Here is a 15052-nt window from a genome sequence, read left to right as displayed (position 1 = left end):
AAGCCTGCTCTGTTTGAGAATCTGCAAATATTTTTAGATTTTTTCCAGGCTGGTTTCATTGCCCTGAATCATAACTATGCCGTTGTTGTATATGTTTATGTTAAATCATGGACATTTGGAGTCGGTCTTATCTTCAGTTCTAGTTCTTCACAATAATATGCTGTTTTTAGCTTTTATTTCAATGTTTGGTTAAAAGGCCCTACTTTTTATATATGTCCTCCAACAGCTTTCCTTTCTCTCTCTTTTCTTCTTATCTTTCCAGTTTCAGAATTGACTTTTTATCCTGTCCTTCTCTTTCCTTCCTTCAATCCATGATTCTGTTTTCTATGCTGTGTCTTTGTTTTACCTATGCCAAAGTATTATAATTATAATTTATACAATGAGACACATAATTTCTTGTATAATGTATTATAAATAATATCATTATTATTGGTATTGTAATTTCTCACATTCTACCCTATTCTAAAGATTTTGATATTTAGCTCAGGAGCCCATTTTAAAGCTGCTGCTCATCTTAATGCTCTCTCTCAAACACAAACTCTCTCTCTCTCCCTCTCCCTCTCCCTCTCTCTCTCTCTCTCTCTCCCTCTCTCTCTCTCTCTCTCTCTCTCTCTTTCTCTCCCTCTCTCTCTCCCTCTCTCCTTCTCCCTCTCTCTCTCTTTCTCCCTCTCCCTCTCTCCCTCTCCCTCTCTCTCTCTCCCTCTCTCTCCCTCTCCCTCTCCCTCTCCCTCTCCCTCTCTCTCTCTCTCTCTTTCTCTCCCTCTCTCTCTCCCTCTCTCCTTCTCCCTCTCTCTCTCTTTCTCCCTCTCCCTCTCTCCCTCTCCCTCTCCCTCTCTCCCTCTCTCTCCCTCTCCCTCTCCCTCTCTCTCTCCCTCTCTCTCTCCCTCTCCCTCTCCCTCTCCCTCTCTCTCTCTCTCTCCCTCTCCCTCTCCCTCTCCCTCTCTCCCTCTCCCTCTACCTCTCTCGCTCTCTCTCTCTGTCTCCCAGTTTATTGGTGTTTTATGGGCCAGACACACAGGCCTGTCTTGCTACAACGATAATATGAAGTAAATAAGAAAGAAAGAAAACATATATAAGTTAAATGGCTAACTAACAAACAATAATTCACCTTACACATTACATGTAACAGTAGATTATACATTGACTAATTATTAATTATTACAATTAATATATACATTCCCAAATTCAGTATTGCTGTCCCAGCACAGGGCACTCACTGTTCCTCAGGTGTGGGGCCACAAACTGGGCCACTAGTGGGGCTGTGGGCCTCTGTTACACAACTGACACTTGGTCTGTGTCAGTCAGCTGTTTAAAACGTGGGAGAAGAGATGTGATTTAATATTAGAATGAATATTTATTGCTTGGAAGTATTGGTTATATTTTAGAAGGACGTGCGTCTGTCTCTTCTCTCCTGCATTGCAGTGTCCACAGAGCCTGGCCTCCCTGGCTTCTCAGGGTTGCCTGTGTCGGCCCTTTCCAACGGCCAGGCTATGATCACGTAGGTGACATTTGGTCAGGATCTGCCCCTGCTTGGCATTTTTGAGCTTAGTCAGGGTGTAATCTCTTTTTAGGGTCTAGGGTTTAGCATTACATTTTATTTTGTTTTAGTGTGTCTTGCCCAGTGTTCCAGATAAGTGTGTTGGAGGTGCTTTGTAATTTGGGTTACTCTAACTGGAATAAGTATGGCTCTTTGGCTTCAGGACCAGCTGGCTGAGGGAACTCTTTTCTGGGTTCAGCTCTTGTATTTCAGGCATGTTTTCTGAAATAACATGACTCTGGTCTTCATGTTTGTTGTCGGGCCCTGGTCCGGCAGTAGTGCTCCTGCAGGGCCAGTTTCCGCCGGAGCCGCTTTTCTGTGGGCGACAGCAGGACCAGGCCATCTGCACAGAGCAGGGACTTCAGTATGATGAGTCCAGACTGTCTGTTTCTCTCTCACACTTTTCCTCCCTCCCTCTCTCTCTCGCTCCCTCTCGCCCTCTCTCCCTCTCTCTCTGCAGTGTGAGCAGCTATGATAGGAACCAGGCGTACTCCGCAGAGTGGTCCGATGACGAGCAGCCAGCGTCCCACTCAGGCAATGAGACCAACGGGGGCACCAACCCCACGGAGGAGGATTCGGGGAAGGGGGTGCGAGTGCGGGCACTGTACGACTACGACGGTCAGGAGCAGGACGAGCTGAGCTTCAAAGCCGGTGAGAGCTGATGCAGCAGCCAATGGTGCAGCTTCCTCTCTTTCCAGAACATTCTGCACAGCACCCATTCATATGGTACCTGAAGGCAAAGGCAAAGCACTCAGGGGTTATTTCTGAGAAACAACAGCAGGGACTTTCTGAGCCCTCCAGGAGCCTCCGAGATGCCCATTCTGCCGGTAGGATATCTAATATTCATATATGGAGATTGTCTCTCCAGCAGTAGAGTCTGTCGGACCTGTGAGAAAGAGCAGCTTTGTCTCTGCACTGCACTAGTGAGACACAGTTCGGTTTGCAGCCAAAATGTTGGCTCTTCCAAGATGCTTATAAGGCAGGAAGGAAAATGAACTCACCTGTTTAACTGCACTCCACTGTTAGCCTCTGGCATCAGCCCTGGGGTGAGGATTGCCCAGTATATGAGAAATGATTTGAGTGTGAAGAGGATTCTGGCAGTTTTCAGTCAGTATGGAGTTTATGAAGGAGTGAGACTGAGATGATGAGTGAAATGGGATATTATCGCAGTTATCAGTACAAACACTGTGGAGCAGATCGACTGACACAGCAGAGAGAAAAGTTCAGCATGAGAGATTCATTTGGAATGGAGTTAAAATGCAGCAGCTGTAGGGTTAAGTATAAACTAGAGAAAATGTTTGGTTGGATGCAGAACACCAAGTACTTCCAAATGTGCTGGTAAGAGCAGTGTCTGCGATATTAATCAGTTAGACCCTGACCCTGGGTTTCAATTTGTTTCTTATTGGCGTGTGTGTTTTAGGCAAACATGTCAGTGTAAAGGGACGAATTCCTATGTAAATTACACAGAGAAAAATGCAAGGCCTGACAGTAAGCACAGGAAGCTGCTCAGGTCCACAATCTCCATCACAGCGCAGCTTAACGTCAGCATTTCAGAGTGTTTCAGCATGTTTCAGTGTGTGTCAGTGCGTGTTAGTGTGTTTCAGTGTGTGTCAGTGTGTGTCAGTGCGTGTTAGTGTGTTTCAGTGTGTGTCAGCACGTGTTAGTGTGTTTCAATGTGTGTCAGCACGTGTTAGTGTGTTTCAGTGTGTGTCAGTGTGTGTTAGTGTGTGTCAGTGTGTGTCAGTGTGTTTCAGTGTGTGTCAGTGTGTTTCAGTGTGTTTCAGTGTGTGTCAGTGTGTGTCAGTGCGTGTTAGTGTGTGTCAGTGTGTGTCAGTGCGTGTTAGTGTGTGTCAGTGTGTGTCAGTGCGTGTTAGTGTGTGTCAGTGTGTGTTAGTGTGTTTCAGTGTGTGTCAGTGTGTGTCAGTGTGTGTTAGTGTGTTTCAGTGTGTGTCAGTGTGTGTCAGTGTGTGTCAGTGTGTGTCAGTGTGTGTCAGTGCGTGTTAGTGTGTTCGTTTGTGTCAGTGTGTGTCAGTGCGTGTTAGTGTGTGTCAGTGTGTGTCAGTGTGTGTCAGTGCGTGTTAGTGTGTGTCAGTGTGTGTCAGTGCGTGTTAGTGTGTTTCAGTGCGTGTCAGTGTGTTCGTTTGTGTCAGTGCGTGTCAGTGTGTGTCTGCATTCCTGTGTAAATTACACAGAGAAAAATGCAAGGCCTGACAGTAAGCACAGGAAGCTGCTGCAGCGTGTTGTGATGTCATCATGGGGGTGGAGGTGACTGACTGTCTGACGGCTCTTCTCTGCTTCTGCAGGTGATGAGCTGACTAAGCTGGAGGACGAGGACGAGCAGGGCTGGTGCAAAGGTCGCCTGGACTGTGGCCGACTGGGCCTGTACCCAGCCAATTACGTCGAGCCCATCTAGTCACATGTGCGGACGACGATGTCCCATTGGAGGAAGCTGAGACTGTACTGTCCAATGATACTGCACATAGCCAGAGACTCAAGAGCCACACTTCCCTTGCCAGACAGATGCGCTGGGCAGACTTCACACAATTTTAGCAATTACAAAAAGGCAGTATATACACAGAATATATTTATCCGGTCAGGGGATAGAGGGATTTTAAAACACAAAGCATAAACTTACAGTATATACATATATGTCAATATACCAACGTTCAGGCAAGTGCAGGGATACGTTTTGCATTTTTGTGTAGCCGTGTTCAGTATGAATTTTGTGCAAATGATATGACATTTGTGTAGCAGTATGTTCTCCTATAACAGTATGAGTATTATGTAGTCGATGGCACCTGCATAGCTGCAGTGAGCTATGCCGTGTGCATTGTGTAAATTTGATGACCTTTTTTGTGCTACAGTCTCGATGCTATGCGTGTACAGTTCTCATTCCTGCATCAGTGATTCAGGTAAAGCTGCACTGTGTAAGCCGTGTTTTCCTCTCCTTCTGTGGGTTTGGTGCCGCTCGGCTGTGGCTGGTGCCAGACTGTGCCGTTATTTTAACATCTGTGGACCGTAGCAGCATGCGCTACGCAGCGCGTGTCCCGCACCCCCCGCGGAGTCGGGTGCAAGACCGTGCCCCTGGGGCGCGGTGGCGGGACAGCATCTCCACACGGAGTTCTCCTGATGTTGGCCTTTTGTTTCTGTTATGTTTTTGTTTCCTGTACCATCCCACTTTGCTAACCCTTCAAAGTAAGGAGAGCTCATCTCTTAATACACCCCCTGTTTTGTTAGCATGTTAGCATTTCCTCTTGTTTTTTTGTGATGTCTTTTATAATGGTGTTTTTATTGTAGAGCACACAGAGGGGGCATTGTGATTGCTACCCAGTCCTCTCCAGTTCATCACTGACTCACAGTTTTTTCTTTTTTCTGAAGGGTTGTCAGGGTTTGAGAATCTGTTTTGATGACTTCATACACCCCCTCCCTTTCCAATGTGCATCTGGGGGGAAAAATGCTCCAGACCAGACCAAACCAGCCGAACCCAGTGTAAATGCTTCAGCCAGCCAAACCAGCCGAACCCAGTGTAAATGCTCCAGACCAGGCCAAACCAGCCGAACCCAGTGTAAATGCTTCAGCCAGCCAAACCAGCTGAACCCAGTGTAAATGCTTCAGCCAGGCCAGGGCTGGCGCACAGGTCACATGCTGGAGCAGAAATAAGAAAGGTAAAGGCTGGAAAACATAGCAAGCCAGTCACTGCACTGCATGCTGGGAGTTCTCTCTCAGAGAACATTGTCTTCCACTCAAACGCATAGATCAAAGAGTGCAGTGCTTTACTCTCCACCCAAACAAAGAGTATGAAGATGAAATCCAGCTAAGGACTGGAGTAGCTGTCTGGGTCCTTTATGAAGTGGTGTGCAGACTGTCCCCCAGAGTCCCATCATGCTTTCTGAGCACCTCTGCTCCAGCGCCCCCATGTGGCCGCAGGGCAGACTCACATCAGCTGGGCTGCTCCCCAGTGTCAGTCATGTGATTATCTGTTTCTCCTGTGGCTTCCTGTGGGAATTTGCTGCTATGTAAAATGTCTCCTCGCTCTTCTGCCCCCCGCCGTCAGAATTCTTCAGTGTAAACAGGACCTCTCTGTCCCAGACAGACCCTTCCAGTGATGACTCTCAGTTAGTTTGAAGGGAAAAAACTTGCCTTTATGTGCAGTCTGTTATTACCAGGTAGTATTTGGGAGAACTATAAGAGCAGTTACTTCTATCTCTAAACTATCAGTACTGCTTTTTCCAAAATTGACTTAATCTTGAAAACACTTTTTCACAGTACATGGAAAAGTAGGGCAGTGTGGGGACAGCAGACTCTCATTATGCTCCAGGGGAGTAACTGCATCACGGTCTCATTCTGTTTCTTTGTCCTCAAATCAATAGTATTTAAACCCAGACACCTTCAGGTGAGCAGTGCAGTCAGACACAGCATCTCTCACAGAACACCCAGCATCTCTCACAGAACACCCAGCATCTCTCACAGATCACCCAGCATCTCTCACAGAACACCCAGCATCTCTCACAGATCACCCAGCATCTCTCACAGAACACCCAGCATCTCTCACAGATCACCCAGCATCTCTCACAGATCACCCAGCATCTCTCACAGATCACCCAGCATCTCTACCCAGCATCTCTCACAGATCACCCAGCATCTCTCACAGATCACCCAGCATCTCTCACAGATCACCCAGCATCTCTACCCAGCATCTCTCATTCTCTCACCGGGCAGAGAAACACGCAGCGAGCAGGAAACATGCTGACACACACTGACACACACTGAAACACGCTAAGACACGCTGACACACACTGAAACACGCTAACACGCGCTGACACACACTGACACACACTGAAACACGCTAAGACACGCTGACACACACTGAAACACGCTAACACGCGCTGACACACACTGACACACTGAAACACGCTAACACGCGCTGACACACACTGACACACACTGAAACACGCTAAGACACGCTGACACACACTGAAACACGCTAACACGCACTGACACACACTAACACACACTGAAACACACACTGACACACACTGACACGCACTGACACACACTGACACACACTGACACACACTGACACGCACTGACACACACTGACACACACTGACACACACACTGACACGCACTGACACACACTGACACGCGCTGACACACACTGAAACACACTGAAACACACACTGAAACACACTGACACACACTGACACGCACTGACACACATTGACACACACTGACACACACTGACACGCACTGACACGCACTGACACGCACTGACACACACTGACACACACTGACACACACTGACACACTGACACACACTGACACACACTGACACACACTGACACACACTGAAACATGCTGAAACACTCTGAAATGCTGACGTTAAGCTGCGCTGTGAGGGAGATCGTGGACCTGAGGAGGGAACCTCTCTCTGTGTCTCTGCTTCTGTGCATTACCTGACTGCAGGACATACTCTCAGGTTGCCTGTCTCAGTTTAACTCTCACTGCAACCAATACAGAAGCTTCAGAAATCTCACACTCCCTAAACACACATGTACATGCACACACACACACAGACACACACACGCGCACAGACATTCACAAGCACACAGGCACATTCTCAAACCCGTTTCGAATCCATCCTGTATGTATCTAACTGTACCTACTGTGCTGTTGTTGACCGGTTTGAACGTGCAGTGGACTCTTGCTGCCTGATATGTATATGAAGATGTAATTTAAAAATATATACTATATTGAAACCTTGCATCTGTGTGGAGCTGTCAGTGAAATCTGAGCACACACGGAACAGTAAAGGAAGGTGTTTCTGAAAATGCTTTTTTATTTTGTAGTTTCGTCCCTCTGCACAGGAGAGGTGTGGGTCAGGGGACTTGTGGAAACCCTACTTTAGCAGTCTTAGAAAATGTGTGTCTGTTTAGACTTTAGTGCTGTAATCTTATCTCCAAACTGGTGTCGTGGCTGTCCATCTTAAGGTTAAAATAAAAAAGTAATTCCAGTATGAATAATGTTCATGATTATTGTAAGAAAATAAACCTGGATCAAACCTGGTGTGAAAATGTAAAAACGATATTGATTTGAAGGGGGTTGGTGTGTGTCGGGGTGCGTGTCACACAGTAGTGATCGGACAGAGACTGTACTACTGCACATCACTGTTTTCAGCCATGTCTGCACCTCCACATACTTCTGTCACCACAACAGTTCCGATCTCTGAGCTTTTCCCACAGCAGAGCCTGACACTGGGCTTACGCCTCACACACAGCCCTCATACACATTTCTGCCACCTCACCTGACCAGATGGCTAGAGAACAGTTATTGTCCCATGTACAAAGATTATGTGTGGGGGGGGGGGGACAGCACAGGGCATCAGGTTCCAGTCAATCCCATGTTGCAGCAGAGAGGGGAAGAGTTGTATAGTTTGATGGCTGCAGGCAGAAAAGACCTTCTGTGCCTCTCAGTGGAACATTTTGGGGAGATCAGCCTGCCACTGAAGGTGCTCTTCATCTTCACAAGCCCGTCATGGAGAGGATGAGAGGTGTTGTTTAGGATGCTCACCAGCTTGTTAAGCATCACTCTCTCCGCCAGCGCCCCTAGTAAGTCCAGCTCAATTCCGCCACCTATGACAGTGCTGGCTTTCCTGATGAGCTTGTTCAGTCTGTTAGCGTCCCCAGCTTTCAGACCACACCCCCAGCACATCACCACGTAGAAGATGGCACTGGAAACCACAGACTGGTAGAACATCTGCAGCATCTTGTTGCAGACGTTGAAGGATCGTAGTATCCGCAGGAAGTAAAGCCGACTCTGGCCCTTCTTGTAAAGGGCCTCTGTGTTCTTAGTCCACTTTTAAAGTCTTTATGGATAAAACTGAACAATTAAAAGATTAACAGACATTACTGGGTCCAGGTCTGAAATGCTAGTAGGGATTGGATAGCCAGTCCACTGAAGGTGGTTGATAGGAAACAGTACATTATTTACCAAGGACAACCTAAATGAGATTTATGCAACATTTTAAATGAGCACTGACCTCTCTTTCATTTCAGTTTAGTATCTGCTGTCAGGTATGGAGGAGGTCCACAGGACTGGGTGGCTTCCTGCCAGCTGGAAATGGCCAGTGGTCTGATGATACTGGGATGTTACTAAAAACTTAAATAATTTAATTTCTATAATACGTGAACATAAAGCATTGGCATAAATTCTCTGTTTGATAAATATATTATTCCAGTTTGAATAGTGTGTATACTTATGGGAGGGAAATGAGCAGAATGTTCAAATCATGAACACGTGCAGGGCATAGCTTCTTACAGGGTGCAGTTTATATCTTTCACCACTAGGTGGCAGGAAAGGCCACCTGTAGGTTGTACGTTGCCGGTTCAATGAGGCGGCATTCAACAGGTTTGCGACCTAGCCAAAGAAGCCATGACATCACAATTAGCGCACACGCCTCAGCGCATTGTGTGCACCTGGTCCTGGTTATGAGGATACGTGCGAGGATGTTCTCCAAGGGTAACCGTGAGTTAGAAGAAATGTGTGTTTAAAATGTAATGTAAAAGTAAACATTGAAAATATAAAGTAGAAGATGGGAATATTGTCACAACTTCTCTGACGGCAGTGTGAGGCATCATTTCACCCCATTGGTCAAAGTATTTATTGACTTGATGTCAGCGTCCATGTTGGAAACCCACCAACTGCAGCAAGCAAACAGAAACCACACAAGACACCTTTGTACAAAACATATTTATTTTTGTAGAGTAATTACTAAAAGACCAACAGTTAGGTGTCGTATTGATTCACTCTTGAAAGCTCTGGCACTGGAGGTACTTACAAACAGATAAAAAGTCATTTTTAACACACTCAGGAGAAACAGCCTTCTCTCTGCCCAGATGGGAGCTCTCTATAGGTGCCCTGGCTTAATGTAGTTAATTAAAGTACAGAACATAACCTTTGTGGCCCTTTAATCTTATAATTATAACACTTCTAATGTTTTTTTTCTGGTCCTTCAGATCAAAGCAGTGCATATTCACGTTAGGTGGAAATAATGACAGGATGACACTGAAAATGTAGGTGTAAAATATCCAAGCATGTAGCTTATCATCAGCTGTGAGAGTAACACTCTTTAAAAAGGGCACTGCTTACACATAAAGTAAAATAATTTTAGTTATTATTTTTGTAGTCATTGTGATATTGGTTAACCCAGGCACAGGTAGACTGTAGTTAGAGAAGGAGTTTGTGCATTTGCGGAATAATTTGTACATTCTGATCAGGAAGGACCACGATAAGAAAATGAGAAAATGACTGCTTCCTTCTCAAGCTTACATTGCAGCAAATGCCAAGAGCCACCTTCCCAGAATAAAGGTATACTTATTTATTTAGCAGATTATCATATCCTGAGTTACCTGCGTGAGAAGGATGTTATTAATTGCTCACTTTATATTAAAACCATCTTATGACACGGCCATGGAAAGTCTGAAAGCACACAAGTTACACAAGCACACTGGCTTTCCCTGGGAAAAGTCAATAAAATGGCAGCAGGTGTCCACTACAACACAGTCACAGAAGGTCGTTTTCCTTTGTAGAACTATAACTCCGAAATCACCCCCCACCACCCCCCCTCCCAAAAAATCACAAAACATGATTGGCTTTGAGCCATGGTTCAAGCAGTAATAGTCACATGTGGAGTTAACCCTGAAGGTGAGACACAGGCAAGTGAAGCTTACAGAGAGGCAGCGTGTGGAATTTTCTGGAAGGATGCTGGGTTTCCAGCATCTCACTTCCTGCTTCCATCCACTGTTTTCTCAGCGCCATCTTGGCTGATTTTTGAGAGTGTGTGTGTGTGTGTGTGCGTGTGTGAGTGTGTGTGTGAGAGAGAGAGTGTGAGCCTCCCTGAGCCCCCTGCTTCCTTGAGTGTGAACGGACCGCTTGTTTCCTGGAGTGAGTGTCTCTCCTGCTCCCTCTCCTCTCTCTCACACAGGGTGCAGGAACTGGTAGACGAGTCTCTGGGACACCGCAGGCTTGCGGATGATGCCCTTCCTGTAGTACTGGCGAATGGAGCGGCTCAGCTTGTCGTAATTCATCGCAGGGCGATTCTTCCGCAGGCCCCACAGCCTGGCTACGTGGGCCGAGTCCTCAATTTTGAAGATGCCTTGTTAGGATAATTACGATTATGATTAATTAAAAGCGAAAGCAAAATAAAAATATAAGTTCACTGAACACTCTGTAAACCCAGCTTCCAACACCCCAAAGGGCCTGTCACCCTGTAGCTGAGCACTCCCCTTTTCCCTCCTCCAATCCCAGCCATCATTCTGCTCGCTGACCACTCCCCCTTCGCCTCATCCAATGGCAGCCCAGTCCTCACCTTTCTCCTGGTTGAGCCAGCGAATACAGCGTCCGTAGCTATGTGGTTTGAGGAGGAGTTCACGCAGGAACTGCCACAGATGGATGGGCTGCCCTGAGCAGGACGAATCAGCCTCCGCCCACAGCTCCTCCCCTTCTGAAACACCAATAAGGAAATACGATGTGCAGCAGGCGCCCAGCTCCACCATGTCTGAAAGCCCAAGTACAGAACTCCTTTCTCCCAAATCCTTATGTTCTAGTTACTGACTGGAAACTCTTACTATAAGAGAAAGCGCTTACCTGTAAGCTTGCTGTCACCTGGAGAACACCTTTCCTTCATGCAAGCAGCTGAGTGAGAAAATAGTGATGGAGAGATTTTAGTCTGGTCCAGTTCAAACATGAGCCATCCTTCTCAGATGTCTGAAACAGAGATGCTGAAATGATGTTTGTGAGGTGGTGCTTTGCAGGCATCGCTACAAAGCTTTCTGTATCACAGTATCTGACTGGTGACCGAATGACACGGCCACCAGCGTCATGGCTGACAGTCACCTACACACCGTCCTACCTGCCACGGCACAGTCTGTCCACCGAAAACATTCAGGTTATGCACTTTGATCACCTTAAGCAGGTAAGGTTACAGCAGTGGCTAAGCTGAGCTTTGACCCTCCATCCCTGTGGCAACACGTTGACTCCCTACCTGACTTCCAGATGTCCAGGTGTGCGTGGAGGATGTCGCCGCTCTGAGGAGAGCGCTGCCGAAACTCCGCCTCAGTCAGGCCGCAGATCTCCCTCCCCCTCAGCTCCTGAAACGACCCGCCCACCTGGGGCAGCCGGTACAGGTGCTCCGTCCACAGCACCCACTTCTGCACGTTCCCCGAGCTCCACTCCAGGGGGTCTGGGGGGGGGGGGGCAGCCCGAAAACATCAGTACCTTCAACAGCCAGTGGTCAACTTAAAGTCACACACATTCTCTCTCACACACACCTGCGTCTCTGAGTGGCAGCTGTTATTTAATAAGGGTGGAGGCTTAAGTTTCCCAGAGACCATTCACCTTTTCCCATGTTGAGAACCTGTTCATAGGCTGACTTTAGATCTGAATTTATTAGATCTTCAGTGTTCTCTTTTGGTTTTTTCATTTATACAGCTGGTTACTCAGAGAGAGCAGCAAGGCTGAGTGCTGTAGGTAAGGCTGCACTGGCAGCCACACGCTTGGCGTATCGGGGGTGTGGTGGGGTGTGGCCAGGTGTGGTGAGGTGTGGCTGGGTGTGGTGGGGTGTGGCTGGGTGTGGTGGGGTGTGGCCAGGTGTGGTGAGGTGTGGCTGGGTGTGGTGGGGTATGGCCGGGTGTGGTGGGGTGTGGCCGGGTGTGGTGAGGTGTGGGGGGGTGGAGCGGTGGTGTGTGCTACCTGCTGGGATGTTCAGGAGCTTGCAGGCGGTCTCGATGTCCTTTAGCACCTCCCCCACCACCAGGGTCTGCACCTGCTCCAGCGAGCACTCCTCCTGCCCCTGCAGTGCGGGTGGGAGGCTCGAACCCGGGGCCAGCGGGACGCCCTGGCTGTCGATCACAGGGCACTGCTCCGGCTCCTCGGGGGCGGGGCTGGGGGAGGGGACAGGGGCAGAGGGAGTGTGTGGCTCTGCCCCCTTCAGCAGCCAGGTCACGTCTTCGGTGAGGAGCATGTCGAAGCAGCAGAGAGGAAGCACTGGAAGGGGCCCCTCGGGGATGCAGGGGGCATCGTGGGGGGGCTTGTCCTCCCCCTCCAGGATGGTGAGGGAGGGGTGCTGCACACTCTCTGCCACGCCCTCGTCTGGACCTCCCATGGACCCCCTGAAACAGTGGCTACTATGCAGTGCAGCAGGTGGAATTCCAGCGGGAATTCAGCTGTCAGTCAGTCACGGCTGCAGAGTCTCCAGCTTTACACCCTTGTTTCTTTTCTTTTCTACTGTAAATGAATGCAGATTCAGTGACATTTAAATCATCTGGATGTTTCATATCTGACCAGCATTTATACAAAAAAACAGCCTTTATCTTGAAATGAACGATTCACCCCTGAACCTGAGTTCTCTACCCTCATCCATCAGTTTATTAATCTGTTCTAATATTGGCTTGGGAGGGGGAGGCTAAGCTACCACTCGGCAGATATGCTAATTCAGGGACGCTTTCTGGAAATGCCCCAAAATGTGGGTCAATGCCACATGACCAAGTATCATTTTCTTAAAATTTTCAGGCTGATGTCTGGTCATGGCATTACAGAAGTGTCTGCAATATGTCTCTGAATTGACAGGTAGAGGTACACAGTGCACTCTCAGATAGTCGATGCTGAGTGCACCTGTGAATATTGCTGGTTTCGAGTGTTTAAGGAGCTTTGAGGAGCGCTTAACTTTACCCCCAAGGGAGTGAGTCACATGGCCACCATGATGCGCTTAACTTTACCCCCAAGGGAGTGAGTCACATGGCCACCATGATGCCCTTAACTTTACCCCCAAGGGAGTGAGTCACATGGCCACCATGATGCCCTTAACTTTACCCCCAAGGGAGTGAGTCACATGGCCACCATGATGCCCTTAACTTTACCCCCAAGGGAGTGAGTCACATGGCCACCATGATGCCTACCACAAATACACTGTCAGAGAACATTTAAAAGGTTTCATTCTTAAAATGTGAAATGCAGGAAAAAGGGAAGTTAAAATAAAATTCCGTGTAATTTGTTTCTGTCATATCTCAAGGATATTAATATGTCATTTATTTTCCATGAGTATGAGTGGTGCAGCCTCTGCCTTTAAGAAGCTCCAGCCTCCTGCAGCAGGACGGACAGACAGACAGACAGACAGACAGACAGCTCCCACATTCCTGTCACTGCCTGCTGGAGACTGATTCCCTCAGCCTGGGCCAGCCCAACACCAGCCCAACACCATCCCAACACCAGCCCAACACCAGTCCACTGCCATCCCAACATGCCTGCCCAACACCAGCCCAACACCAGCCCACTGCCAGCCCAACACCAGTCCAACACCATCCCAACATCAGCCTAACACCAGCCCAACACCAGCCCAACACCAGCCCACTGCCATCCCAACACCATCCCAACATGCCTGCCCAACACCAGCCCAACACCAGTGCACTGCCAGCCCAACACCAATCCAACACCATCCCAACACCAGCCTAACACCAGCCCAACACCAGCCCAACACCAGCCCACTGCCATCCCAACACCATCCCAACATGCCTGCCCAACACCAGCCCAACACCAGTGCACTGCCAGCCCAACACCAGCCCACTGCCAGGCCAGCGCCAGGCCTTCACTGGAGGGCCGGCCTCAGCTCTGCTCTCTGCCTCTCGCCCCAGCAGGACTCTGGGGTAACACGGCCAAGCTCCTGCCGGCTGACAGCTGCGTCCTCCCGGCCACAGCTTGTGCTCAGCTAAGCACGTTAGTTCAGCAAATACCCTCATATTGGCTTTTCCCCAAAAGAGAGGAAGCGATGAAGAAAAGACAGAAACAGGCCCTGTGGGGAGAGGATTAGGCCTCTGCTGATCTCCAAAAGAGTTCTGTTAAGACTCTGATATTGATTTCAGTCACTGCAGAGTGAGTTTACCCTCAGGGTCTGAGACAGAGGGAGGCTCTGGGAGAGGGAGCAGGGGCAGGGGGTTGTCTTGGTAATGGGGTGACATCATTTTGTGCTGCTCAGGCAATTCATGCTGCCAGACTGTGTGCTAAGACATCAAATCACCACATCAATGTCAAAACTGTATCAGATTAATGAAAGAAACTTGCCACTACTTGGCAATGCAGCAAAATAAGCAAGAGTGATCTGACTCTTTCCTGATAACAATGTGCCATAATAAATAGGATAACGAGTCATAAGCTGTTATTAAAAGTGATCACTTTGTGATGTGCCTATGAGGTATCATGCTGGTGTTATGCAGATATGCAGATAATACACACTGTCACTTTAAGTGTCCGTTACTGTACAGCACTGTTAGCGACAGACACCCACCACATGCTGGCTCCCTGAAGCCGGGGGAGAGCTCACTACAGAAGAGCGGGAGCACTCAAAAACAGCCCCCACCCTCCCCCTCACCCCACATGACCCCCACAGAGCGGAAGGTGCGTGTGAGTGTGTGTGCGTGCGTGCGTGCGTGTGAGTGTGTGTGCGTGCGTGCGTGTGTGTGTGTG

The 15052-nt window shown here is 48.4% G+C and overlaps 2 protein-coding genes across 2 annotated transcripts in view; one reads left to right on the top strand and one right to left on the bottom strand.

The window, feature by feature from the left end:
* The window catches only part of LOC118778764 (protein kinase C and casein kinase substrate in neurons protein 1-like), a 43467-nt gene extending 37126 nt beyond the window's left edge, over positions 1–6341 (top strand). Inside the window, exons 10-11 of the mRNA XM_036530466.1 lie at positions 1998–2188; positions 3841–6341. Of these exons, the coding sequence (XP_036386359.1) occupies positions 1998–2188; positions 3841–3950 (301 nt within the window). The 3' untranslated portion in view covers positions 3951–6341. The remainder of the gene's footprint in view (positions 1–1997; positions 2189–3840) is intronic.
* Positions 6342–10512: 4171 nt separating this feature from the next.
* Positions 10513–12698, bottom strand: LOC118779655 (SAM pointed domain-containing Ets transcription factor-like). The gene is made up of 5 exons (XM_036531832.1): positions 12287–12698; positions 11580–11777; positions 11183–11230; positions 10905–11039; positions 10513–10691 (listed from the first exon to the last, which is right to left on the bottom strand). Exons 1-5 carry the CDS (start codon positions 12696–12698, stop codon positions 10513–10515), a joined length of 972 nt encoding a protein of 323 aa, XP_036387725.1.
* Between the last annotated feature and the right edge of the window lie 2354 nt (positions 12699–15052).

This window comes from Megalops cyprinoides, chromosome 6, assembly GCF_013368585.1.
Source record: "Megalops cyprinoides isolate fMegCyp1 chromosome 6, fMegCyp1.pri, whole genome shotgun sequence".
In the NCBI taxonomy this organism is placed as follows: domain Eukaryota; kingdom Metazoa; phylum Chordata; class Actinopteri; order Elopiformes; family Megalopidae; genus Megalops; species Megalops cyprinoides.
This window is presented reverse-complemented; position numbering and strand designations above follow the sequence as displayed.

Bases quoted from the DNA above. Each gene is read 5' to 3' on its own strand.
- LOC118779655 (XM_036531832.1), bottom strand. From the start codon at position 12,698: ATGGGAGGTCCAGACGAGGGCGTGGCAGAGAGTGTGCAGCACCCCTCC. The intron at 11,778-12,286 runs GTAGCACACACC...CCCCCCCCCCAG, and splicing joins GCTCCTGAACATCCCAGCAG to ACCCCCTGGAGTGGAGCTCG. The intron at 11,231-11,579 runs GTAGGGAGTCAA...TTTCTCACTCAG, and splicing joins CCTGGACATCTGGAAGTCAG to CTGCTTGCATGAAGGAAAGG.